We start from the raw sequence: 27690 nt of genomic DNA, 5'->3' as shown, positions 1-27690 counted from the left end.
GAGTTGAAACTATTTCCTTTGGTCAGTCCAGTATTCAGGGCATCATGTTGAAATGGGAGGTAGGCTGTTCAAGGGTGATGTCAGGAACCACATCTTCACAATGCGTAGAAGAAATCTGAAACTCGCCTAAAAGCTATTGAAGCTAGGTCAATTAAAATTTTCAAAACTGAAATTTATAGATTTAGGTTAGACCTAGAATATTAAGGTGGGTCGATTTTTTTTTTTTTAAATCTTGTAGCCCAAAGCTAAATACTGTACTTTAGAAAAGAGTTTGATTGAGCCATGCACAATTCCCAAAGGTCTTTGTCTTGAATAGACTGAGTCGTCTTGGCTGAAAACTGGGTTAGTGTAGGTAGGTTTAACTCTGACCAAAGTAATTAAATTACTGGAAAATGTCTATCCTGTCATGCCAGATAGTGAAAAATATCACTCTCCTTCGACCACTGTAAGACTAACTTATTTCAGATCTATTTACAAATAAGCCAATATATAGAACAAGCAGAAAGACATGGCAATGCTGACCAATAGAATATTTATAGGAATGAACTCAAAGGTCCACAAGGAGCTAATGTGCCCATATTGACAGACTGCCTCTTAATCAGTTTACATGACAATTCCTTTGGACCAACAGGCTTTTTTTTTACAGTAGTCTTTCAGAATGAGAATACAAGAGTCTTAGCTTGCTTGCTGAACCTGAACTTTACCAGAACTGACTATATTCATCACTCTAACCTGCTTTGATACAAAGCTATTTCTTTGAAAAAGCCAAGCAATGAGAGGAGTGACTTAAAATAGTCTTTCCTCACCCACATTTCAACCAATGCATTCATGCATGGATCACAACAGGAATTCAACTAGGGTCACATTGCCCCTATGAGAATTATTTTAATAGACATTTTACACACATACAAGTGTCTGTTTCATTTTATCCAGTGATGAGAGGGCAACCTTTTAAAATCCCAGCTATTGGAATTTTTTTTAAGTTTCTCAGCTGAGCCATCCTGACTGAGAAAAGCCCAAGTCCATGCAGAGTTCGCTGATCTCAGCTGAGCAGCTAAAATGGTGGCAGTGCCTTTGCCTTATAGAGGACAGGGGGAAATAAACAGCAAGGCTTTCCTCTCCAGGTCTTCAATGAGAGGAAAAGGAGAAAATTTGCACAGCTAAAAGAAAACAAAGGTTGTAGTTTGTTTCTTCCAGATTAGACTGTGTACTTCTCTTCGCCTTGTTTTTTACTCTTGTGGTAGTGCGTGTAATCGTTGTACAACTCTTTAAACACCTCCCTCACACCCAGCTGCAATGATGCATTCAGGAAGCGGAGATCGCATTCTGTGACCAGATCCAGGAGGTGATACATTCCCCCCATCAAGAGTCTTTTCACATCTGCATTGAGGGTGACCTGAAAATAAAGAAGACAGACTGGTAGGAATCCCTTCAGTACTTTAAAGAAGCATGACAGAATCTTTCATTGTGGAGTTTAATGGTATCAGGGAAATGGAGAGGCTATTGGATAATAGTGCAGCACGCTTCGCTCCCTGTGGGAGGTGCTCGCAATGTGAGGCAATATGACCTAACTTCCCAATCAGCAATCTGCATTAATCTCCATGTTCCACCAGATACTCAAATAGGGCCATCGGCTCTACTTGTGAAATTGTCTAATATGCTGGACATGGAGTTGCAAGGATCCCAACTGACTGCTTGTAACAGGAGTCTGGTCTGCCTTCTCTTTTATGGTGCAATTTGCTTAAGGCAGGTTGGGAGGGCATTTGAGAACTCAACAGGTCAGGAATCATAGGCACAAACCAGGTTCCTAGCACTCCACAGCACAATGCCATAGGATGCTGTGTGATGTCAGCTCAGCTCAGTTGGTGACACTCCCATCTGAGTCAGAAGATTGTGAGTTCAAGTCCCACACCAGAGACTTGACATAAACATGGAATATAATGTAGGAAAATGTGAGGTAATCCACTTTGGTAGGAAGAATAGAAAAGCACAATATTATTTATACGGAGACTGGAGAATGCTGCAGTGCAGAGGGATCTGGGTGTCCTTGCACATGAATCACAAAAAGGAAGCATGCAGGTACAGCAATTAGGAAGGCAAATGGAATATTGGCATTTATCGCAAGGGAAATGGAGTATAAAAGTAGGAAAGCCTTGCTACAACTGTACAGGGCATTGGTGAGACTGCACCGAGAGTGCTGTGTAAAGTTTGGTCTCCTTACTTAAGGAGGGATATACTTGCATTGGAACCAATTCAAAGAAGATTCACTAGGCTGATTCCTGGTATGAAGGGGGTTGTCTTGAGGAAAGGTTGAGCAGGTTGGGCCGATACTCATTGGCATTTAGAAGTATGAGAGGTGATCTTATTGAAACATTTAAGATTTTGAGGGGGCTTGACAGGGTAGATACTGAGAGGATGTTTCCACTCATGGGAGATTCTAGAACTAGGGGGCACAGTTTCAAAATAAGGGGTCTCCCCTTTAAGATGGAGATGAGGAGGAATTTCTTCTCTCAGAGGATCATTAATCTTTGGAATTCTCTTCCCCAGAAAGCAGTGGAGGCTGGATCAATGAATAAATTCAAGGCTGGGTTAGACAGATTTTTGATCTACAAAGGAGTTAAGGGTTATGGGGGGAAGGCAGGAAAGTGGAGTTAAAGCGACAATCAGTTCACCCAAGATCTTATTGAATGACGGAGCAGGCTCGAGGGGCCGAATGGCCTACTCCTGCTCCTCATTATGACACTCCTGTGCACTACTGAGGGAGTGCTGCACTTTCAGCAATGCCGTCTTTCAGATGAGACGTTAAACCAAGGCCCCGTCTGTCCTTTCAGGTGAATGTAAAAGATCCCATGGTTCTATTCTGAAGAACAGGGGGAGTTCTCCCCAGTGCCTTGGCCAATATTTATCCCTCAAACAACATCACTAAAACAGATAATATGCTCATTATCACATTGATGTCTGTGGGAATGTACACTGGACAAACTGGCTGCCATATTTTAACACCGAGTCCAGCATATAGATTTTATGCTCAAGTTTTAGAAGTGGGGCTATAACCCATAACCTTCAGACTCAGGCAAGTGTCCTACTACTGAGCCTCGGTTGAATCATATTCCCAGTGATCTCTTGCAGTTAGGAGGTAGAATTGGTTGTTGCCGATGATTACCTTTTGTAGCTCATTGACATACTGTGCCACTGTAAAGGCAGAGAACATTGCAAATTCCTCTGCTCTTGATGCAATGTGAGTGTACATCCTTTCCACCAGACGTGCACATTCCAGGACAACTTCACTGTCTGTCGTCGTACCTATAATAAAATTACAATAATTAGAGATTTCAGGCTCCAGCCAAGGGGAACGTTTTACTGAAGTGTATATGGCTGCCTTTTTTGGTATTTGTAACATTGGGACAATGTATTGGCACAACATTGCATCTCACCAACACACCAACTCATCACTCTGCACTGCTGGGTCATCCACGACTATTAGATATTTTGTTTTGATGACCTCTTGCGCCCAGGCGAAGAATGGTAATGATGAGTAACAACCTTCCTAATCTGAGCACTCACTTATTGTCTGCACCAGTAAGATAAAGCTCCTTCTACTCTGCCCCAACCTCAGAACAGCAACCGCTGCACTGTGAATAGTTAAACCATTTTGTGTTGTGGTCCCACATCGTACTCCAAACTGGATTTAGCACCTTAACCTCACTTCACAGTGCACTGCTCCAACCAAAGAGATATGTTTTAAATCCAGAACACGAGTGAAATGCCACTGTCAAAAACCCACTGCATCACTTGGCCCCTGATTATTTTGGAACTTGTGATTAAATAGTCAGTAACAATAAAATTTACAGGAGTTTAAACAACTTTCTGACTGTAATGTTTGAAGTTGAAATGATTGTCGATTATTTGTAGATTTAAATGCTCATGCAAAACATGGTCTTGCTCCCCCCCTTTGTAGCCTCCTCCATCCCTGCAACAATCAGATCTCTACGCTCCTCCAATTTCAGCCTCTTGTGTGTTCCCGATCTCAATTTCTGTAATAGTGTCAGCCGTGTCTTCAGCAGGATTGGCTTCAAGCTGTGGAATTCCCTCCCTAAACCTTTCAGACCCTCTTTCCTCCTTTAAGTCACTTCTTAAAACCTACCTCTTTGACCAAGCTCTTGGGCACCTGTTCTAATATCTCATGTGGTTCAGTGTCAAATTTTGTCTGATTACGCTCCTGTGGGACATTTTACCACATTAAAGGTGCTATATAAACGCAGTAAAAACAGAAAATACTCAACAGATATGAACATATGAATTAGGTGGAGGCGCAGGCCACTCGGCCCCTCGAGCTTGCTCCGCCATTCAATAAGTTCATGGCTGAACTGATTACTCCACATTCCCGCCTATCCCCAATAATCTTTCGCCCCCTTGCTTATACGAACATACGAATTAGGAGCAGGAGTAGATCACGTCAGAACACAGACGACAGTTCATCCTGAAATGTTAACTGTTTCTCTCTCCATAAAGGCTGCCTGATTTGCTGAGTATTTCTTGCATTTCTATTTTTATTTAAGACTTCCAGCATCTGCAGTATTTTGCTTTGCTACATAAATGCAACACACTTTTAAAACTGCATGATTAAAAATGTGGAAACAGTATTGCAGTGTGTCGCAGTGTGCAAATATCTGCTGTAGTCCAGAAGATCCTAGGTTCATGCCCTACTTCAGGACTTGAGTACAAAGTCTGGGCGGACACTCCAGTGCATTACTGAGGCAAACTAATGTGGGGTTTGTCATGTCAACATCAAATAGTGGAAAAATTCAGGACGAACTTGCTCTGCACATACCTTTCTCTCCAACACCTTTTTGACTACCTTTATGCATAATAGAAAGCACTAGTCGATTAAAACACTTGAGGAAGGAGGGTGCTGCATTGAGCAAAACCTGTGTACCAAAATAAAAGATCTGGATCAATGACAATATTTCAATCAGGGCAACAAGAAACAATTAAAGCTAAAGTTTCAGTGCTTCCAAAAATGTACACATTTTCAAAAATGCCTCCCTCGCTTAAGTTAAACTAGAGTCAGACTTCCTTTCCCTACACAAGTCACATCATTCATTCCTAGACTAGTATTGTGGATCCAAGATCACCAGATGGGAACAGCCAGTCTCGTAAATCTGGCCAAAGAGCAGTTGTCTGATATAAAAACAAGAAATGCTGGAACCACTCAGCAGGTCTGGCAGTATCTGTGGAAAGAGAAGCAGAGTTAAAGTTTCGGGTCAGTAACCCTTCTTCGGAACGTTAACTCTGCTTCTCTTTCCACAGATGCTGCCAGACCTGCTGAGTGGTTCCAGCATTTCTTGTTTTTATTTCAGATTTCCAGCAACCGCAGTATTTTGCTTTTATTTTAGCAGCTGTCTGATACTGTCAGCTCCACCCACTACAGTCGAAAGCTAATGCAGACTTTTCCCTGTGAACACAGGGTGGGAATGTCTACACGCGAGAGTAATCTGCACTCAGCCCCTAGTATATGACCCAAATAAACTCATCCTTTGTTCCACACGAAAGTATTTTAATCAGCAAATACAGCAGATTTATTCGTAAGGGTTCCTGTAGAGGAAAGTCTAATAGGAAACATGATTGTTAAAAGATTCAAATTTCAAAAGTCACCCTGAGCCTCTAGACTTAAGGGAAAACACTCTAGGAATCTGACTGCAATAGCGTACTGTACCTAATCAGGAGCAGGTATGCTGATGTCTGCCAGTTCTCCCGTCGACACTCACACCAATGAATGTGTGGGGCCAGATTCTCTGAAAACCCACCCCATCCAATCAGTGCATCGGAGGGAGGCAACGACCCTTCACTGTTGTAAAACTATAAGTCATGTTCTCGGGTTCAGGGAGCGTCAATAGCGAGGTGAGGGAGTTAGAACACAGTGACAGACCCAGCTCCAAATCTGCCTTTCTACTACCTTAAACACAGTGCAGGGAAAGGCAGGAATGGGGAAGATCTCACTGGCGGAGCCTGGGAGGATGGAGGTGGTCCTGTCCTGCAAACCCCAATGTCAGCAGACTGATTTACAAGAAGCATTTAGGAGAGGACCCTTATTATGCCCCAAGGTAGCATAGAATGAGCAGACAACTTGGGAGTTGGGGGCGGGGTTTAAACATCAGCTTACCTTAGGGTGAGACTGGAATATAGAAAACAGCACCTCCTGGATAGCTTGAAAAATACTTGCATATTCATCCAGCCTTAGATGGTCAAGTGGAACACACAACAGAGCATCAAACGCAAGCGTCACGTGATGTGGATTTGAGAGCACACCCTCTCCCTGCTGGATCAGAACTGCCAAGGTCTCCAAACTGAGTAAAGTGATCTTACAGCTCCAGGACCGATTCAGGGCAGCTTCCTTGCTCAAAACCTGAAAAGTCAATGGGTTAAAAGGTAATGGAGAGTGAAGCTTCTGGCACTGGTTGCTGCACCAATGGGCTGCACTATAAGTTCTATCATTCTATAGAACAGGATCTGACCCGCCAAAGGTTTCCATCTAGCCCGCGGTCGTTCCTCATCCCTGCCAGGGCTCCGAGTGGAATTTCCCTTTGTCTTCCTGCAGACCGATCTTGTTAAAAACATTGCATTCTCAGTTTCACAGCTGACAGATGCTGAAGCAGCAACGCGCTTCCCAACATCAGACAGAATCGGGTTTTTCCGAAAAGCCTGATGATGGAAAGCGCATTCCTGCTTCAGCAGCTGTCCGCTGTGAAACTGATAGGGCAATGTTTTTAAACAAACTGACCAACCACAAAGCTGCTATGCTCAGCGCACCCACTCCCTGCAACTGTCAGAGCGAGGGGGGGAGAGAGAGAGAGAGAGCGAGGGGGGGAGGGAGACAGAGAGAGAGCGCTAGGGGGGGAGGGAGACAGAGAGAGAGCGCTAGGGGGGGAGGGAGACAGAGAGAGAGCGCGAGGGGGGGAGGGAGACAGAGAGAGAGCGCGAGGGGGGGAGGGAGACAGAGAGAGAGCGCGAGGGGGGGAGGGAGACAGAGAGAGAGCGCGAGGGGGGGAGGGAGACAGAGAGAGAGCGCGAGGGGGGGAGGGAGACAGAGAGAGAGCGCGAGGGGGGGAGGGAGACAGAGAGAGCGCGCGAGGGGGACAGAGAGCGCGGGGGGGGACAGAGAGCGCGGGGGGGGGACAGAGAGCGCGGGGGGGGGGGGACAGAGAGCGCGGGGGGGGGGGACAGAGAGCGCGGGGGGGGGGGACAGAGAGCGCGAGGGGGGGGACAGAGAGCGCGAGGGGGGGGACAGAGAGCGCGAGGGGGGGGACAGAGAGCGCGAGGGGGGGGGACAGAGAGCGCGAGGGGGGGGGTACAGAGAGCGCGAGGGGGGGTACAGAGAGCGCGAGGGGGGGGTACAGAGAGCGCGAGGGGGGGTACAGAGAGCGCGAGGGGGGGTACAGAGAGCGCGAGGGGGGGGTACAGAGAGCGCGAGGGGGGGGTACAGAGAGCGCGAGGGGGGGGTACAGAGAGCGCGAGGGGGGGGTACAGAGAGCGCGAGGGGGGGGTACAGAGAGCGCGAGGGGGGGGTACAGAGAGCGCGAGGGGGGGGTACAGAGAGCGCGAGGGGGGGGTACAGAGAGCGCGAGGGGGGGGTACAGAGAGCGCGAGGGGGGGGTACAGAGAGCGCGAGGGGGGGGTACAGAGAGCGCGAGGGGGGGGTACAGAGAGCGCGAGGGGGGGGTACAGAGAGCGCGAGGGGGGGGTACAGAGAGCGCGAGGGGGGGGTACAGAGAGCGCGAGGGGGGGGTACAGAGAGCGCGAGGGGGGGGTACAGAGAGCGCGAGGGGGGGGTACAGAGAGCGCGAGGGGGGGGTACAGAGAGCGCGAGGGGGGGGTACAGAGAGCGCGAGGGGGGGGTACAGAGAGCGCGAGGGGGGGTACAGAGAGCGCGAGGGGGGGTACAGAGAGCGCGAGGGGGGGTACAGAGAGCGCGAGGGGGGGGTACAGAGAGCGCGAGGGGGGGGTACAGAGAGCGCGAGGGGGGGGTACAGAGAGCGCGAGGGGGGGTACAGAGAGCGCGAGGGGGGGTACAGAGAGCGCGAGGGGGGGGTACAGAGAGCGCGAGGGGGGGGTACAGAGAGCGCGAGGGGGGGGTACAGAGAGCGCGAGGGGGGGGTACAGAGAGCGCGAGGGGGGGGTACAGAGAGCGCGAGGGGGGGGTACAGAGAGCGCGAGGGGGGGTACAGAGAGCGCGAGGGGGGGGTACAGAGAGCGCGAGGGGGGGGTACAGAGAGCGCGAGGGGGGGGTACAGAGAGCGCGAGGGGGGGGTACAGAGAGCGCGAGGGGGGGGTACAGAGAGCGCGAGGGGGGGGTACAGAGAGCGCGAGGGGGGGGTACAGAGAGCGCGAGGGGGGGGTACAGAGAGCGCGAGGGGGGGGTACAGAGAGCGCGAGGGGGGGGTACAGAGAGCGCGAGGGGGGGGTACAGAGAGCGCGAGGGGGGGGTACAGAGAGCGCGAGGGGGGGTACAGAGAGCGCGAGGGGGGGGTACAGAGAGCGCGAGGGGGGGGTACAGAGAGCGCGAGGGGGGGGTACAGAGAGCGCGAGGGGGGGGTACAGAGAGCGCGAGGGGGGGGTACAGAGAGCGCGAGGGGGGGGTACAGAGAGCGCGAGGGGGGGGTACAGAGAGCGCGAGGGGGGGGTACAGAGAGCGCGAGGGGGGGGTACAGAGAGCGCGAGGGGGGGGTACAGAGAGCGCGAGGGGGGGTACAGAGAGCGCGAGGGGGGGTACAGAGAGCGCGAGGGGGGGTACAGAGAGCGCGAGGGGGGGTACAGAGAGCGCGAGGGGGGGTACAGAGAGCGCGAGGGGGGGGTACAGAGAGCGCGAGGGGGGGGTACAGAGAGCGCGAGGGGGGGGTACAGAGAGCGCGAGGGGGGGGGTACAGAGAGCGCGAGGGGGGGGTACAGAGAGCGCGGGGGGGGGTACAGAGAGCGCGAGGGGGGGGTACAGAGAGCGCGAGGGGGGGACAGAGAGCGCGAGGGGGGGGACAGAGAGCGCGAGGGGGGGGACAGAGAGCGCGAGGGGGGGGACAGAGAGCGCGAGGGGGGGGACAGAGAGCGCGAGGGGGGGGACAGAGAGCGCGAGGGGGGGGACAGAGAGCGCGAGGGGGGGGACAGAGAGCGCGAGGGGGGGGACAGAGAGCGCGAGGGGGGGGACAGAGAGCGCGAGGGGGGGGACAGAGAGCGCGAGGGGGGGGACAGAGAGCGCGAGGGGGGGGACAGAGAGCGCGAGGGGGGGGACAGAGAGCGCGAGGGGGGGGGACAGAGAGCGAGCGGGAGGGGCAGAGTGGAGGGCGGGAGGGGCAGAAGGGGGGGCGGGAGGGGCAGAAGGGAGGGCGGGAGGGGGGGGACAGAGAGAAGGGGCGGGACAGAGAGAGCGAGGGGGGGGACAGAGAGCGCGGGGCAGAGAGTGAGCGGGAGGGGCAGAGCGGAGGGCGGGAGGGGCAGAAGGGGGGGCGGGAGGGGGGAAACAGAGAGAAGGGGGGGGGGACAGAGAGAGACGGTGGGGGGACAGAGATCTCACTCCTGAAAGACGAATACTCTGCATCGCTACATCAAGTGTGCGGGGAGGCATTGATTACTTGTGTTCAGTAAAAACAATGCCAGATATGTCACTAAATCAGATTTCAATGTCGTGACGAGAAAGTAAGTCAATAAATTAGTCTTCTCATTTAAAGCTTCTTCACAAAAATGCACATTTGTTATTGTTTTTATTAGCAAGATAAATTTTTAATGCCTTTTTCATTCAAAATTTGCTCATCGACCCCCCCCCCCCCCCCACCCCGCGCCGAAGAAAAATTGGAATTCGGCCTTCCTCGCGAAAAGGTTGGACAACTCTGCTATGGAACATAACAAGATATAAAGATTTCTGATGAAAGTGTACTGGATCGGGTTATTCTTTTATCAGACTCGCAACTCGGATATCATGGGTTCAAATCCCACCAGGGAAAGTTGTGAAATAAATCTGATAATTTGAGGCTGACACCAGAAAATGACACGGAAAAGTTGCCAGATTGCGGTTAAAAACCTAAATGGTTTAGAACGTCCTTTAGGAAAGGTCCCACATCATATGGTTGACTCCTAATTTCCCCCAGGTCATCTAGGGATGGACAGCAATTACTGGCCTTGGCATTGCTACCAACATCCGAAGAACAAATATTGTACAGATCATGGTAATCATGGATCATCCATTGTTGTTTTCAAATAAATGGGGTATGATTGCTGGGCATGCCTGGAACCAAAGTTGATGCTGTATTGATTAGCTCCTTCATAATGCAGCTGGATATACAGCTGGTTAGAATTGGGGTTGAAAGTTATAGTGATGGGTGTAGCCTGCGATGCACAATCCTCAGGACACAATGGCCTCAGTGTTGTTGGGTCAGTAATTGTGACCTTTGGTGATTAATTGGCCGGAGGTGAATAATGCAGATGTGAGGCTGGGTGAACATTCTGTCGATAACCTTTGTGAATCAGTGGTTCTGCTCCTTATCCAACTCAGGCTCACCAAACAGATTAACTGGTTGCTTTTCCCACTTTCTCATAATGGGATCTTGCTGAGCGCAAATTGGCTGTCGTTTGCCAACATAATAGTGCCTGTATTTCAAAGCTAATTCTTCCTGATGTCCTGGACAATATTTATCCCTCAGCCAACATCACTAAAACAGATTATCTGGTCATTTATTGTTTGTGGGATCTTGCTGTGCACAAATTGGCTGCAAAATGATTGACTACACCTCAAAACATACTTTCTTGACTGAAACACTTTGGGACCTCCCAAGAATGTGATAATTTTATATAAATACCAGTCCTTTATTTCTTCAAACTTTTCATTTGATTCTCGAGGCTCGATACCCATGCAATTCCCAAACCTTGGACACAACCAATCCCCCCAACCCGATTTGTCCCTAAAATGGGGTAAAAAGCAGATTCTCGACGTTACTTACCAGGAGTGCCATGATAATCTGCGGAGCTGTAAACCAAACAGCCTTTTCTGCATCCCCGCTTAGAGGACATCTCAAGAGGAGGGTGGTCAGGGTCAAAGAAGACACGACTTCCTGAATCAAAGTCAAAACCACAATACAATGTTAATGAGAACACAAATGGGATCAGTGAGGAGCATTGCATTTGCACTCCAGGCCAGAGGTCCACTCACCTGGTGCCGCCCTTTCCAAAGGTTGGTGACCTCAAGGCCCTGTGTGATCGACTTCACAATGAAGAGAAACTGCTGTTCTGTGCACCTTTCTGTCAAGCAGGTGAACAGCCTGATGAGCTGAACGTCCAGCGACTGAACGAACTGCGCTGTCATCCATGGAGCTAGAGCAGCAGGGAGCAGTGAGATTAGATTTGTGTTGTTAAATGAAGAGCAGTTTAAGAGCAACATTGCACTAACTTTATAGAAACACAGAATGAAACAGCATTAAAAAGGCCATTCAGCCCATCGTGCCTGTCCTATCAGAACATGCAACAAGATAGGAAATTTAAACTGTGACAACTTCACATCGCCAATTACTATAGACTCTAATTTGGACCTGGTGTTTGTCGTCTTAGGGCTTCAAGGGAATGTACAAAGAGTGAGCATGATCAACGCCAAAGGAAGTGATGTCATGCAGCATGCGACCCTGTGTTCGCTGCAGGTTGGTCCAGGGTGGCACCGTCCAAAGTCTGATTGGGCTGGAAGTAAAAGAAAAGCTGCGGCAGCCATTACACAGTCTCCTTCCCGGGTGGACTGCTTCATGCGCGGGGCTCAACACAAGCGCGGGAACTGGAAAACAGTGCCACAGCGTGGCAAAGACTGGTGCTGCAAGCTCAGGGAGCGCTAGGAGCTGCAATGCCGCTGAACACCTCCAAGGGAATAGCACCACAGGGTAGTGAGTACTGGAACAGCAGGCTGAAAAATCCTTCAGGTGGAAGAATCTGTGAGAGACAAAGAACATCAGAAGCCTGACTGCCAAGTTCCCCAGCATGGATTGGAAGGCAGCAGACAACATGTCAGAATTTAAGCTTTTCCGACAGACAATGGAGCTCTTAGACTTATCCTTCACAGATGCTGACAAGCAGGCGGTTAAGATTAAGATTGCCGTTGGTAAGGAGGGGCTCGGCAGAATCAACACTTGGGGCTATCCGAGGATGATCCTGCCAACTTTGGAGCACACTGGAGGAATGGCTTTGTGTAAAGGTGAACTTCAGAATCCACCATTTGGAGCTGATGACTTATAGACAGCAGCCGGAAGAGTCGATCGATCGGTTTGTCGGCAGGAGCCGTGATAAGGGACTGTGACATCTCTAAGGCTGAGCTGTCGGAGAGGATTGTGGAACTGGTCATAGCCGATAGAAGCATTTCAAAAAGACCTTTTGGGGAAGAAGCTGGGTCACAGCATTGACACATTGTTGAACGATGGCAGGAAGTACGAAGCCATTGTAGCTGGACGACAACACATGTAGGCAACAGCTGTGGCTACAAGTATTGGCGCAGTGACCAAGGTGCAAAAACCAAGCAAATTGCATGAGAAATGCAGCCTCCTGTACTCACCGCAAACCTGCCCTGCATTCCAAGACACTTGCAAGCGTGAGGCTTAAGAGGGCATTGGGGGCGCCAGTGCAGGAAATCTGGTTCCGATAGCACAGCCAGAGGGTGCAGCAAGCTACGAGCCAGCAAGTATGTGCAGCATACTGGCAACAACAAGGGATGTGCCAGAATGGAACAAAAGTGCGAGCACATACATGAAGTAAGATAGACCAGGCAAAGAGTCAAACCAGAAATTTTCAACTCGAAAGCGAACAGGCTTTCCATATCATGAATGTGACATTTCACATTAACAAGTGGGTAGCTGGTGAGTCTCATCTTTTATTTTAACTAAGGTTTATTAATATTGTTAAGGCTATTTACTAGGTGAGGTTATAAATACTATCGGTAACGTTTTAGTATTGGTAGGGTGTATTAAAAGTGGTAAGGTAGATTAGCATTGGTAAAGTTTAGTATTAGCAGTAGTAAGCCATTATTACTGTAATGTTTATTACTATTGGTAGGGTTATTAGTATTAGTAGTGGCAGGATTTGTTTGTAGTACCAAAGTTTATTATTGAATAGCGGGCAGACAGTGGCATAGTAGTAATATTACTGAACTAGTAATCCAGAGGCCCAGGCTAATGTTCTGGGGTCAATGGGTTCAAATCCCACCATGGCAGCTGGTGGAATTTAATTTCAATTAATTAATTTTTAAAAACTGGAATTGAAAGCTAGTCTCAATAATAGTGCCATGAAACCATCATCGATTGTCATACAAAACCCGGGTTCACGAATGTCCTTTAGGGAAGGAAATCTGCCATCCTTACCCAGTCTAGTCTACATGTGACTCCAGACCCACAGCAATGTGGTTGACTCTTAACTGCCCTCTGAAATGTCCTGGCAAGCCATTCAGTTGTCAAGGGCTATTAGGGATAGACAATAAATGCTGGCCTTGCCAGTGATGCCCACATCACATAAAAGAATATGACAAAAGATAGAGTGTAGAAAGGCAGGGCTGCTCCAACCTCTGAAGTGCACATCCTGTGCTATGTGGGAACTCCAAGACACTTCCTGTGTCCTGGATAACCTTATGTGCAGGAGCATCGTCAGTTGCAGCAACTTGAGCTCCGGGTTTTGGAACTTGAGCAGTAGCTGGCGTCACTGTGGTGCATCTGTGAGGTTGAAAACTTTGTGGATAGCACGTTTATAGATGTGGTCACCCACAGCTTAAGAGTAGGAGGGAATGGGTGACCGCCAGGCAGCCAAGAAACAGGCAAGTAGTGTAGGAGTCCCCTGAGTGCATCTCACTCTCCAACCGGTATTCAGTTCTGAATACTGAGGAAAGTGATGGTTCATCCTGGGAGTGCAGCTAAGCCAAGGCCAGGGTACCACGGGTGGCTCAGCTGTACAGTGGGGTACAAGGAAGATTGGAAGAGCAATAGTGACTGGACATTCAATAGTCAGGGGAACAGACAGGCGTTTCTGTGGCTGCAGACGTGAATCCAGCATGGTGTGTTGCCTCCCTGGTGCCAGGGTCAAGGATGTCACTGAATGGCTGCATTCCCCTGAGGAGGGAGAGTGAACAGCCAGCAGTCGTGGTCCACATTGGTACCAATGACATAGATGGGAAGAGGGATGTGGTCCTGCAGACAGAGTTCAGTGAGCTAGGTAAGAAATTAGCAAGTAGGACCTCAAAAGTCGTAATCTCCAGATTACTCCCAGCACCATGCGCAAGTGAGTATAGAAACAGGAGGATATTGTAGATGAATGTGTGGCTGGAAAGATGGTGCAGGAGGAAGGGCTTTGGATTCCTGGGGCACTGGGACCAGTTCTGGAGAAGGTGGGAGCCGTATAGGCTGGCAGTTTCACCTGAAGAGAGCTGGGACAAATTTCCTTGCGGGACGATTTGCTAGTGCTATTGGGGAGGGTTTAAACTAACTTGGCAGGGATGTGGGAACCAGGGGATGATACAAAAGAGGAACACCAAGGTGCACAGAGAATTGGAAGAGACTGATAGCACTCGAGTAGGAAATAGCAAAGTATTAGGTGGGATCAGAGTGAGAGTGTTGGACAGTACTAGAGAAGGGAATAGTTCCATATTAGATAGGAGCAGACTGAGAAGGACTACGAAGAATGCAAAGACAGGATTACAATACATGTGTGTAAACGCATAAAGTGTGTTGGATCAGGTTGGTGAGCTACAAATAGCAGTGTGGGAATAACAGAAATATGGCTTAAAATAGTGAGGACTGGGTGCTTAATATACCAGGATATAAAGTGTTCAGAAAAGATAAAGAAGGAAAAAAAAACAGAGGTGGGGCAGCAGTCCTGATTAGGGGAGACACTGCAGTGCTGGAAAGGGAGGATGTCCTTGAAGGGACAAGGACAGAATCCATTTGGTTAGAGTTGAGGAGTAAAAAGGGTATGATCACACTACTAGGGGTATTCTACAGGTCTCCAAATAGTGAGAGAGAGAGACAGAGGAGCAAATCTGCAGGGAAATCACAGAGATGTGCAAAAACTATAGATGGTGATACTGGGGGACTTTAGTTACCCAAATATCGATTGGGATAATATTAGAGTAAAGGGTAAGGAGGAGGGATGAATTCCTCAAATGTGTTCAGGAGAATTTCCTTGATCAGTATGTTCTCAGCCCAATTAGGCATTGCTGGATCTAGTGTTGTGAAATGAGGTGGACCCAGTGGACAAAGTATCTGTGGGGGAGCACTTAGATAAAAGTGATCATCGTATCATAAGGTTCAGATTCGTAATGCAGAAAAGCAAGGGACAAAATAAGGTAGAATGTCTAGTTTCGACGTGATGAGAAGGGATCTAGCCAGGGTAGAAGTGAACCAAAGACTGGCAGGAAGAGCTGTATTGGAACAATGGGTTATCTTTAAGGAAGAGATGCTTCAGGTACAGGCTAGGAACATTCCAACAAGGGTGAAAGGTAGGTGAACCAAGAACAGGGCTTTTAGGTTGACGAAGGAGATAGAGATGATGATGATGATGAAACAAAAAAAAGTGTACAATGCTTGTCAGGAGAACTCATCAAAGTGAGAACCAGGCCATATACAATAAGTTGAAAGGGGAGGTGAAGAGGAAAGTAAGACTGACAAAGAGAGAATATGAAAATAGGATGGCAGTCAACAAAAATGGAATCCAAGGATCTTCTATCGGCATGTAAATAGTAAGCGAGTGAGTAAGAGGAGCAGTGGGGCTTATTAGGGACAGAGAGGGTAATATATGATTAGAGGCACATGGCAAGGCTATTATACTTAATGCGTACTTTGTATCCTGTATCAAGGAAATGGAGGCTGATAAAATATCAGTAGAAGCAGAGAGAGTAGAGGCAATGGATGGGATAAAAACTGAGAAAAGCTGGCTATGGTTAGGGTTGATAAGTCACTGTCTTCAGTCCCCGCAACAAACTCGGTTCCCTAGCTACCAACCCCAGCCCTCACTGGCTGCAGTCTAGGGCTGAACCGAACTGTTGGCAACCTTAATGTTTTATTTGACCCAGAAATTAGCTTTGATCACACCTATCACCTATTTCCACCTCCGTAATGCTGCCCGACTCCACACCTGCCTCATCTCATCTACAGCTGAAACTCTGATTCACGTGTTATGTCTTTACTCGGCATATAATATTCTTAACTTCTAAGATATGAACTTTATTCAATGTGGACTCTTTGAAATTGACTTTTCCTTTTGAAAAGTGGACGTGTTGCAAAGATGGCTGCCGAAGGTCAGGTGACCTGGCCTGTGTATTCAAACTGCCTCACTAACTAGAAATGACAAAAGGATACATTCCAGCCTACGAGGTGTCAACTACACCCATTTTGAAACCATCAAGATACATTCCTGAATTGAATGGGTTTCTTCTTACATAAAGAAGGTGTGAAGTAGCCACATCATAACAGAATGTTACCCAACCAGACATCAATAGATAGCCATGGATTCCACATCCTGGTCCATTGTGTGGTCACACCAGGGGAGAAGGCCATGTGTCAACTAACAGAAACTCTAATGTGACAGGATTTTGATCTTAAAAGGTAGCCTCTGGAGAGAGGAGAGATCACAACATCACAGAAAGCAGTCCAGCGAGTGGCTGTGGAAAGAGATCCAGCCTAAACAAGGAAGAAACCCTTCTTCTGCTAATTCTACACTTCAACTTGCTGCAGCAGAGAACCGAAAGTGACCACCAACTCTAGTCTGAAGTCTTAACCACCAGAAATCTACAATACCTCAACATGTTCAAGACTACAAACACTCAGGCCTGCAATTTAAAAAGAGACTGTCCTCCTTAGAAGATGCAACAGCTTTACCGTGAACCATAAACACCTACTCCACTTTAAACCACTTCCCTTTTCCTCGCTATCTATTCTTGTGTATGTGTGTGAGTGATGTGTGCGTAAGGTTGCAACCATTTCAAGAATTGTGTAAAAAGTTATTTTTCTAACCTACAAGAAAACCTGTTATTTGTCTGTTTATTTGACCCTAAAAAACACTCAGGGACTAACTCATCATTTTAAACAAAACACTAAACACAGGGCTGCACAGTGGCTAGCACCGCAGCTTCTCAGCTACAGCGACCTGGGTTCGGTTCTGGGTACTGCCTGTGTGGAGTTTGCAAGTTCTCCCTGTGACCGCGTGGGTTTCCTCTGGGTATTCCGGTTTCCTCCCACATGCCAAAGACTTGTGGGTTGATAGGTAAATTGGCCATTGTAAAAATTGCCTCTAGTATAGGTAGGTGGTAGGAGAATTGAGGGAAGGTGGGGATGTGAGAGGGAAAATGGGATTAATGTAGGATTAGTACAAATGGGTGGTTGATGGCTGGCGCGGACTCGTTGAGCCGAAGGGCCTGTTTCGGTGCTGTATCTCTCTATGACTCTATTACAGTCAGTTTGGAGGTGAACAGTGGGAACCATCCACATCCCTTACCACCTGTAACACATGCCTTTGTTACCTCTAGACTTGACTATTCCATCACACTCCTGGTTATTCTCCCACGTTCTACCTTCCATAAACTTGAGGTCATCCAAATCTCTGCTGCCCGTGTCCTAACTTGCACGAAGTCGCATTCACCCATCACCCCTGTGCTCTCTGACCTACACTGGCTCCCGGTTAACAAATACTTCCAATTTTAAAATTCTCATCCTTGCTTTCAAATCCCACCATGGCCTCGCCCCTTCCTATTTCTGTAATCCCCTGCAGCCCCACAACCCTCCACGATATCTGCGCTCTTCCAAGTCTGGCCTTTTGAGCATCCCCGATATCCATTGCTCCACTATTGGAGAGTATGCTTTCAGTTACCAAGGCCCTTAGCTCTGGAATTCCCTCTCTAGACCTTTCCACCTTTCCTTTCTCATTTAAGATGTTTCTTAAAACTTATCCCTTCCAAACTTTTGGTCACCTGCCCTAATATCTCCTTCCGTGGCTCAGTGTCACATTTTGTTCGATAATGCTCCAGTAAAATGCCTTGGGACATTTTATGTTGAAGGTGCTACACAAATATAAGTTGTTGTTGTCATTATTGTTTATATTTGCATGCTTTGAATAAGGAAACAGACGAGTCCTTTACCTGCTAGCAGGGCCTTTACAGCGCAGAGTATAGAGGAGATGCCTGTCTTGTTATCACGATCAGACCATAGCTCTGAAGCTGAACAGAACACCTGTAGAAATTCAAGTTCTTTTCGGAGTGGTTCTGGATCATCACTGGAAGAGGAGAGTTGGTGAAGAACCTGGAAACAGGTCCTCTGGTACAAGTTACTGTGCTGCAGCCCCACCATGTCACACCTCCCTCCCTCACTGACCAGATCATTTTTCTCCCCCCTTAAATACAGTTCTGCTTCCAGAAGGGCAGAGATACAGGGCACAGTGAGAGTCTGATCTAATTTTCTACCTCTGTCGAAATGTGACTGGAGAACTGGACTCAAGAGATCAATGACTTGGGTCAGAAGGGAGTGCAGTGTGTTCCTTGTGTGTCTGGTCTTTTCAGACTGCTGCAGAGTGATTACAATGACTCGACCCAATGTCGACAGGGTGACCATTAGTAGTTGCTCAGTCACCAGTTTCCATTCTTCTTTCACTTTTGGAGACACCCAGGCATTCGAGAGGAAAGCAATGAATTGCTCCAAGTTCAGACACATGCTTTGCTTCCTTTCAACGATTATCTGGATGAAATTCGTCAGAAACCTTTGGACAGTGCAGAGCAACTCTGACCAGGCTGGACACTCTACACAGCTGCCCAACCCACTGCTCACTGGAAATAAAGGAGCTGTGACCTTCTCCAGGATGTCTCCAGCATGCGCCAACTTAAAGACCACATTCCCATTGGTGCCTGTCTGCAGGACGGTGAGGAGAAAGTAGCCCTTACTTAAAACTTGCAGACACTTGGAAGCATTGCTTTTTTCAGAGCTGGGTTTGAGGGTAGTGACGAGGGACACAAGCAAAAGAAAGCAATGGAGATGATCAGCATGTGACAGACTGTCCAGCCTCAGAGCAGAGAGAATGTCCAAAGATTGCAGGAGAAGATCCAATTGCTGCTCAGAAAGGGCGTGAAGGGAGGGGCTTTTGACTGACGACAGTAGGCTTTGGGCAACAAGAGGTGAACTCCCTCGAGACAGCATAGCATGAGTGAACAGTGACCCTAACATGCTGCTTCGCTGGTTACCAATCCCCTGATTGGCATCACCACTGTCTCCCAGCTGTTTGAGTAACTGTGTGGGAATGTGCAGCCCGAGGGCAGATACCAGGCTCCACACCCTGTCCATCAGACCAAGCAAAACTGCATGGTGCAGGGGCTGCATTTCTGGAAGAAGAGTACTGTTCAGCAAATTCTCACACATTGTTGGAATTGAAAGCGAGTTTGCTAGGTCCCGGCCCACTTCCCGAGTCTCTCTGAGTAATAAATTCGTCAACACCACGTCTGCTATGTAAGTAATGTCTTCCTTAGGGAGATATGGAACCAGCAGGACAAGGTTTGATGTGACCAGATGCCAGTGCGCGACGGCATATGTTTCTTCATTTAGCGTGCTGAGCTCTCCATCCCATCCTCGGGCACCTGCGTTTTTAACGGTGGTTTTCCCAGACTGGATGATGAACGCAGCCGCCTTTCTCAGCGACACCTCCTCCATTTCTGTCTGCGTCCCAGACTGCATCATGATCCTTTTCATCTTCTGGACCGAAAGCAGCTGGAGAAAGTGGCGACTTAACTCACTGCTCTGTCCCGAGACCTCCGCCATCAGCCTCCAGTCACCCCATCCCACCTGAGGAAGATGACAATGAAAATTCCACTCCTCCACCTCTGCTTTGCCAGCCTCGCTTCCGGGCGAAACGTATTTGCTGCAATTCAACTTCAGCATGTGATCAACTTCCACCCAGGTGTAACTGAGAATCAGCCCCGCACTCACAGCTCTCTTGGCCCACAAGGAAGAGTCTTCGCAGTCAGGATCCTTAGCTTTGCAGAACAGTGGCATCACCACTGCTTGAGCCATCTTATCCATTAGAAGCTGCATGCGCAGAATTATTGGTACCGGTGTTCTGGTATCGAGACTCCTCATGTTAAAAAGAACAGAGTTCAGTAGAATGCTCATTGTGAGAACTTTCAATGCCAAGTCAGAGTTCCCAGCTAGATCCGGAATTAAAAATTCCATGCTCTTCAAGATTAGGTCCCAGATATCCAAGACTTGGCTGGCTGGTACTTCCAACAGGCATTCACGAAGCTTCTTGGTGAGGCCAATTGATAGGATAGGTTGCCTCAACTCATCAGCAGCTGGGCGAGAAACAACATCCAAAACCTCCTTGAACAGCCTTGGCAACTGCCGCAGTTTAGTATAGGTCTCAAACAGTGTGTTCAAGAGCGATTCTTGGGCTCTTTTAACTCGTGAATCATTGGCATCAACATCGATCCATGCCAACGACACCAGGTCATCTAGATTTGGCTCCACGATCAAATGGTTTAATAGGATCAAGATCTTCAGGCACCTAAACCAGGCAGGTGCGGCTGGGCAAGGGTAGGTTAACAACATATCTGCCACTCTGCTATAAAAGGTGAACTGCACTCCCCCGCACCGGATTTTATCCACTGCAATGTTGTAGATGTTGCTGCTGAAGATCAAATTCAATAGCTGATCCAGTGCTAGTAGCCCAGGATGCCAGTCCACAGATTCTCCAGCCTCGTCGCTCTTTATCTTTGGGAATCGCAAGGGATCAAAGAATCTGGTGAAGATGTGGAAACAGAGCAGCTGATTTCCATCCCTGCAATAGGACTCAAGAGAGAGTTTGTAAAGCAGTGGGACTGATCCAGCCACAACAGCAAATTGCAGATCTGGGCCAAAGAAGTCAGCATCGGCCAACTTTAAGAGCATCATTTCAACAGGTGTTGCCAAGGCCTTGGAAAAGCTGATCTTCCTTTCTTGCGAGCCATCGCTGAGCAGGAGCTCGTCTTTGTAAGAGTTCAAGAAGTCGGCGTGGAACAGGCCGTTAAGAAGGGCCGCCTGGATCTTATTACATATCTCTTTGCTGAGGTGCTGTCGCACTGTTGCCTCATCTTCACTCGTCCAACACCTAGAGGACAGCAGGTGCCTCAGGAGGAGAAAGGGCTGAAAGAGAGGACCACAGACTTGCAGAAATACCCGGGATTGGTTTTGTTGTTGCCTTTGAATAATGAGGTACTGATTAAACGCCAACAGTAGGACATCAAAGAGCTGCACGGAGTGCAGGGCTTCCAATGATTTCAACCTGTGGCAGACCAGCACGGACAGTTTACAGAGAAGATCCACCAGCAGCTCACACTTGCTAGTGTAGATGATGGAAAAGGCAGGAGATGTGAAAATACCTTGACAGCAGCTCAACACTGTGGTGAGGCTCGATGCGCAGTCATTTAGTGGCACTTTGCTGGAATGTTCTGCGATCCTGTCATTTATAATCTGAAATTAAAATTTTTAAAAGAGGCATTGGCAATATTTCTCACAGATTGAGACGTTGCATATTAAATACTAAGGGAACCTTCCAAATTAAAGTTTATAAACATGTTTCAAAATACATCAAATTTACAGCACAGAAACAGACCATTTGGCCCAACTGGTCTATGCTCCACATAAGCCTTCTCCTACTCTACTTTATTTCACTTGATCAACATATCCTATGTCTTTTTCCCTCATGTGTTTATGTAGCTTTCCCTTAAATGCCTCTATGCTTTTTGCCCCAATTACTCCTTGTTGTAGCAAGTTCCACATTTTCACCACTAAACACACAAAAATCTTACACACCACTCTGTGGACAAAGATGTTTCTCTTGAATTCCCTATTTGATTTATTATCTTAAATTTATGGTCACTAGTTTTGGACTCCTCCACAAGTGGCAACATCTTCTCTATATAGCCCTTTATAATTTTAAAGACTTCTATCAGGTCACCCCTCAGCCTTCCCTTTCCCACAGAAAGGGCTTCAGTCTGTTCCGTCTGTAAGTTACAAAGTACTTTGTGAATCTGTGATGTTTGTATCCATTAAATTTGCACTCCATTAAGTCTAGTATTTTACCATTACTTGTTTTTTTGAACTCACTGTAATCCTGTAGACTGCTGTACATGCCCAGGTACGACTGTGAGGTGCTGACGGACGTACCTGTTTGTCAGAATCCCTCCCTGCTTTTCCTGCCAAATCATACCACCTGCACCACAGTACTCGCTTTGAGACATAGGAAGAGGAGGCCATTCAGCCTATCGAGCCTATTCCACAGGTCTTGCTTTAAAGCGTTTAATCAAAATTACTTAAACAGAGTGCCGTAGTGGGATAGGCACCACTTTTTGTCAGCTTGGCTCAGTGGTTGACTTTTACCATTGTGTCAGAAGGCTGTGGGTTCAAGTCTCACTCCAAAGACAGCAGTGCATAATAGTGCATTATCCAGGCTGACACTCCAGTGAAGGAAGTACTCAGGGAGTGCTGCACTGTCAGAGGTGTCGTCTTTCAGATGAGACATTAAACCCTTCTGCCCGCTCAAGTGGATGTAAAAGATTCCAAGGCAATATTTCGAAAAGGGGCAGGGGAGTTCTCCCTGTTGTCCTGGCCAATATTTATCCCTCAACCAACATCACTAAAACAGGTTATCTGGTGATTATCACATTGCTGTTGGTGTGAAAATTGGCTGTTATGGTTCATGCATTACAACAGCGATTACAAAAGCACTTTGGGACATCCTGAGGTTGTAAAAGGTACTACATAAATGCAAGTTCTTTCTTTCAAGTCTTCCGAGCTCTATAGACACCAATTAGTCCGCTTCTGTCAGAACTGAAATAACTGAGTTAAATTGAAATGGTAACTATGTGACATATGCAGGTACTTTGAGCCTTTTCACCTGTGCAATTGTGACACGAATGGTGATGATCTTCCCCTTCTCAATCAGTTTCTGCAGCTTTTTGCTATGAAGAATATCATTCAAGTAAATCCACAGTCCCTCCACAATCTCATCTCCAAGTTGTAGCTTTTTGCTGTAATATCCAGTCAATGCATGACTCACCCAATCCAGTAAAACCTTTGTATTAGAGAGAAAAGGAGATTACAATAAAAAAAATTCCTACCATTGCACAAAAGCGTTTTCCACTTAGTTGAGCAGAAATGCATGCTATACGAAACTTTGAATAATAGGTATTTTGTGGCACTTTTAAATCCTTTTCTTACCTCTTTAACTGGAGAATGAGATCTGGGCCTTTGGACTTCTTCCCAACCCCCATCATTGCTGATACACAGCAGACAAAAGAAATGCTTCATTCAACACTAATAGAATGTAGCTCAGTCTGACTAGAAGTTAAGGCTGGATCAGAACTCAAGTTCTTTGAACAGCAACCCAACAACTGACCAAGCACCACTCACACTCAGTTATGAATGTGATTTTATTTTTTAAAAATACCCACCGATGTTAAAATATTTTGCTCATTGGAGAACAAACAAGAAAAAGCCATTAGACCCTCTCTTACCTCAAAGAATTCACAATTTACCCCACCATTGACACTGACTGCGCTCATTTAATCTCCTGGTCTTGTGAAATACTTTCTGATCCCCATGGATAATCCAGTGAAACACTGGAATTACACCATCTTGACAATTAGCCATGGCCCCTCACCCCAGTAGCACAGGAACAACTGTTCTTCCCCAGGCAGGGTTTGATTAAACTTGCTAAGATCTCCACCTCCAACTGGAGGCAGATATTGACCTTCTTCCATTTTGAAGGTGTTAAGTGACAGTGGTGGGACACCAATTTAAGGTAATTAGCAAAAGACTCAGTGGAAGATGAAGAGAATTTTTTTTTTAAAAAAGGCAGCGAATTATGATGATCTGGAATGCACTACCTGAAACGTAGTGGGTTACAAAGAACAGTACAGCACAGGAATGGGCCATTCGGCCCTCCAAGCCTGCGCCGATCTTGATGCCTGCCTAAACTAAAACCTTCTGCACTTCCGGGGACCTTATCCCTCTATTCCCATCCTATTCCTGTATTTGTCAAGATGCCTCTTAAACGTCGCTATCGTATGCTTCCACCACTTCCCCCGGCAGCAAGTTCCAGGCACTCACCACCCTCTGTGTAAAGAACTTGCCTCGCACATCCCCTCTAAACTTTGCCCCTCGCACCTTAAACCTATGTCCCCTAGTAACTGACTCTTCCACCCTGGGAAAAAGCTTCTGACTATCCACTCTGTCCATGCCTCTCGTAACTTTGTAAACCTCTATCATGTCACCCCTCCACCTCCGTCATTCCAGTGAAAACAATCCGAGTTTATCCAACCTCTCCTCATAGCTAATGCCCTCCAGACCAGGCAACATCCTGGTAAACCTCTTCTGTACCCTGTAAACCTCTTCTGTACCCTGTACTGTTCAACAGTAACTTTCAAAAGGGAATTGGATAAATGCTTGAAGGGGAAAAAATTGCAGGGCTATGAGAAAAGGACAGGGGAGTGGGGCTAATTTGATCATTCTTTTAAAGAGCCAGCACAAGGAAGAAGGACCAAATGGCCTCCATCAGTGCTGTAAGATTCTGTGATTCGGGTTTTCTGGATGCATTGCCATGAGCTCCTTCTTGAGAATCCCCCGCCCTCCAACCGTGCACCATTTCCACACACTGTGTGGAGAGGCAGGCAGACGGATATGGCACTGTTACTTCAACAAAGCCAGATACTGTGCAATGTAGCCATTGTGTCTCACCACCAGTTCTCCCCTCCCTTTGACAAATATTCCTTATTACAAGAAACTAACTAATTCAGTTTTATTTTCTTTACAAAAGAATAACAAAGTTCTAATGTGTGCTTTTAAAAAGCAAACACAAGCATTTCAAAATCTGTTAAACGTTAAATGGGACGAAAGCCTCAAACTTAACTTTCTGCTTTCAGTTTTTAGAGCTGCTGGTCTCTGCTTTAACAATTTATGGCAAATGATTACTTAATAGGCCCTCCCTGCCCAGCATAATGGATTTGTTTCCAGCCCCCATGTTTAATTTGATTTTGATTGTCTTATTATTGTTACTGTCTAGGTAAGTGAGAAAACAGTCTAGCACCATTCATAATCTTGAAGACCACCATTCATATTGAAGGAAGTCATGACCAAACTGCTTCATGAAGAGGAGGTTAGGCTGAAATCTGCAGCCCATTCTCTGTAAAACTGACTTCTCTTGCAATGTGGTATCTCCTAATGTTATGAGGTGCTTCTTTATTTTTTGTTAAGTATTTTTTGAGGACTCATATTTAAATTGTGGAGATGGATTCATTGGAAGGCTGAATATATTTTAAATGCTGGACTTTGTTTTGTTGTTGACAGTTCATTGAAAGAACAATGAGATGTTGTTCGAAAACAATCTTTGCTGGAAATCGTGCTTTAAGCTCAATAAACAACAGAAACCTTGGTGACCTGGGGACGACGTTTACAGAGAAGCCACATGTCAAGGTTTATAGAGGTCAGGAGGTTGACTTTCTGTTTGTGGTTTCGCTTTGGAGATATCGTTTTGGTTCAGTTGGGGTGTGAACTGTTTTGAAGACAGTTGGTGTTTTGCCTGCCAAGGAAAAAGAAACCCAAGCTCATTTTGTCTGCACCTCTCTAACAGACCCTGAGAAGGCCAGTGTGTCAGCTCCTCTTTCCTCCTGTCTTTGGAAAAACCCTGCAATTCAAGTGTGGGTTGGCTGAAACTCCTGATGCCACATGTCCTGGAAAGCCTACCAGGCAATTTCGCAACATCTCCAGAACAAATTTCTTCTGAAAAGATCCCAGTGACCCATCTCTGTATACCTGGACGCCAAACCAAAAAGGACAACTGACTTCCCTCCATATTTTCTCTTTTTTGCTTCAAGAATTAGCAAGTATTTGGCCAAATTTTTTTTGTGTGTCTTTTCTAGTAACCGACCTCTGCAGAGAGAATTTCTGTATTTTTTTCAGTTTGTGTGTGTGGGGGAAATTTAAAAACGGAACTTTCATATTTCAATCTGTGTGCTAACGCTTTACTTCATTACTGGATAAGTCTTGTTTGATAAGCTGATAATTTTGTTGTTTATTAAAGAAACTTGGTTGGTGTATATTATTCTGGGATAAAGAGTAGAGTGTATAATTGACTGCATCAGTAACTGGGTAAACATTTAAATCTATGTTGTGACCTGTGGAGAAGTGGAACTAGAAAGGACAGTGGACTCCCCCTACCTCGTTCGTAACACTAACCAGCCTAGTTCTAAATGAACTTTACACCTGCAGAACCACCACAACAAGCTGCATTTATATAGAGCCTATATCAAAGTAAAACATCCCAAAGTACTTCACACAAGCACAATCAGACAAGAATTAATACTGAGCCATATGAGGAGACATTAGAGCAAGTGACCAAAAGCTTGGTCAAAGAACTAAGTTTTAAGAAGCATCCTAAAGGAAGAGAGAGAAGTAGAGAGGTTTAGGGAAAGAATTATAGAGCTTAGGGCCTAGGTAGCTGTAGTCCAGTTGCCAATGCTGGAGTGATGAAAATTGGAGATTGACAAGAGGCTAGAATTGGTGGAGCGCAGAGATCTCAGAGGGTTGTAGGAGGCTACAGAGATAGGGAGAGGCGAGGCCATGGAGGGATTTGAAAACAAGGATGAGAATTTAAAAACCAAACTCAAACACAGAAGTGAAGGTTTACCGAATATGTACCTGTTCCTTGTTGGGCAGAAAACACTGGTGTGAAATCCAAGCAAATCGAGCCAGTTTCAGTCTGTCTCCCCATGGGGTCTTCGCACTTTTTAGTTTTAGGTGAATCCCAGAGTAAATTGCAGCCATGATCTGAAATCAAGAGAACAACGTTTACAGAACTAACACAAACAGAGCTAGCCCAGACATTTGGTGGTGACTCAAGAGTCAATTTTGCCAATGGCAGCACTCTTGCCTTTGAGTCAGAAGTTTGTGGGTTCAAGCCCCACGCCAAGACTTGAGTACAAAATCCAGGCTGACATTCCCAGTGCTGAGGGAGCGCTGCATCTTCCCAAGGGCAATTAAGGATGGGCAATAAATGTTGGCCTTGCCAGTGACATACCACAAGGATGAATTTTAAAACAATTGTCAGAGGTGCCATCTTTCAGAGGACATGTTAAACCAAGCCCCTATTTGCCCTCTCAGGTGGATGTAAAATCCCATTCCAAGAGCATGGAATTTTTCCCTTGTTCAGGTCAATATTTATTGTTAGATACAGTGTCCCATATCCCTGTATGTAGTTATATACAGAATCCCACATCCCTCTCATCATTACATATGGTGTCCTAAACCTCCATGTAGGTAAATCATGTCCTATACCCCTATACACATTGTTAGATACAAGATCCCATACTTACATATATTTAGATCTAGTGTCCCATAATCCTATAGATGGTGTCCTATATCCCTACACATAATTACAGTATCCCACTTCCCTATATAGTTACATACAGTATATCATCCTAGACAGTTACATAGTATCCCAGAGCTCTATATTTACAGTTACAATGTCTGGGACCGCCATAGATATCGTTACAGAGTCCCAAACCCCCTATATACAATTACACAGTGTCCCGATATAGTTACCCGCAGGCTCTTCTCTGCCTCTCCGGGTTCATGCTTTGCTGCACGTGTGGTTCCTGTGACCTCTCACCCATGAACTCTCAATCCC

General features: G+C 46.9%; 1 protein-coding gene across 2 annotated transcripts; it reads right to left on the bottom strand.

Moving 5' to 3' along the window:
- Positions 1-515: 515 nt before the first annotated feature.
- Positions 516-27690, bottom strand: urb2 (URB2 ribosome biogenesis homolog). 2 transcript variants are annotated; one of them, XM_068044423.1, is made up of 10 exons: positions 27606-27690; positions 26703-26831; positions 22903-23079; positions 18128-21476; positions 11192-11352; positions 10983-11093; positions 6164-6406; positions 4832-4928; positions 3164-3303; positions 516-1396 (listed from the first exon to the last, which is right to left on the bottom strand). In XM_068044423.1, the coding sequence occupies exons 2-10, from the start codon at positions 26826-26828 to the stop codon at positions 1199-1201; spliced, it is 4602 nt and encodes a 1533-aa protein (XP_067900524.1). In that variant the 5' UTR covers positions 26829-26831; positions 27606-27690; the 3' UTR covers positions 516-1198. The 2 variants fall into 2 exon arrangements, with proteins under 2 accessions (XP_067900524.1, XP_067900525.1); XM_068044424.1 differs by lacking the exon at positions 27606-27690 and adding an exon at positions 27377-27596.

This window comes from Heterodontus francisci, chromosome 13 (genome assembly GCF_036365525.1).
Source record: "Heterodontus francisci isolate sHetFra1 chromosome 13, sHetFra1.hap1, whole genome shotgun sequence".
Lineage (NCBI taxonomy): Eukaryota > Metazoa > Chordata > Chondrichthyes > Heterodontiformes > Heterodontidae > Heterodontus > Heterodontus francisci.
The sequence above is the reverse complement of the archived record's forward strand: the minus strand, read 5'-3'. Positions and strand labels throughout refer to the sequence as shown.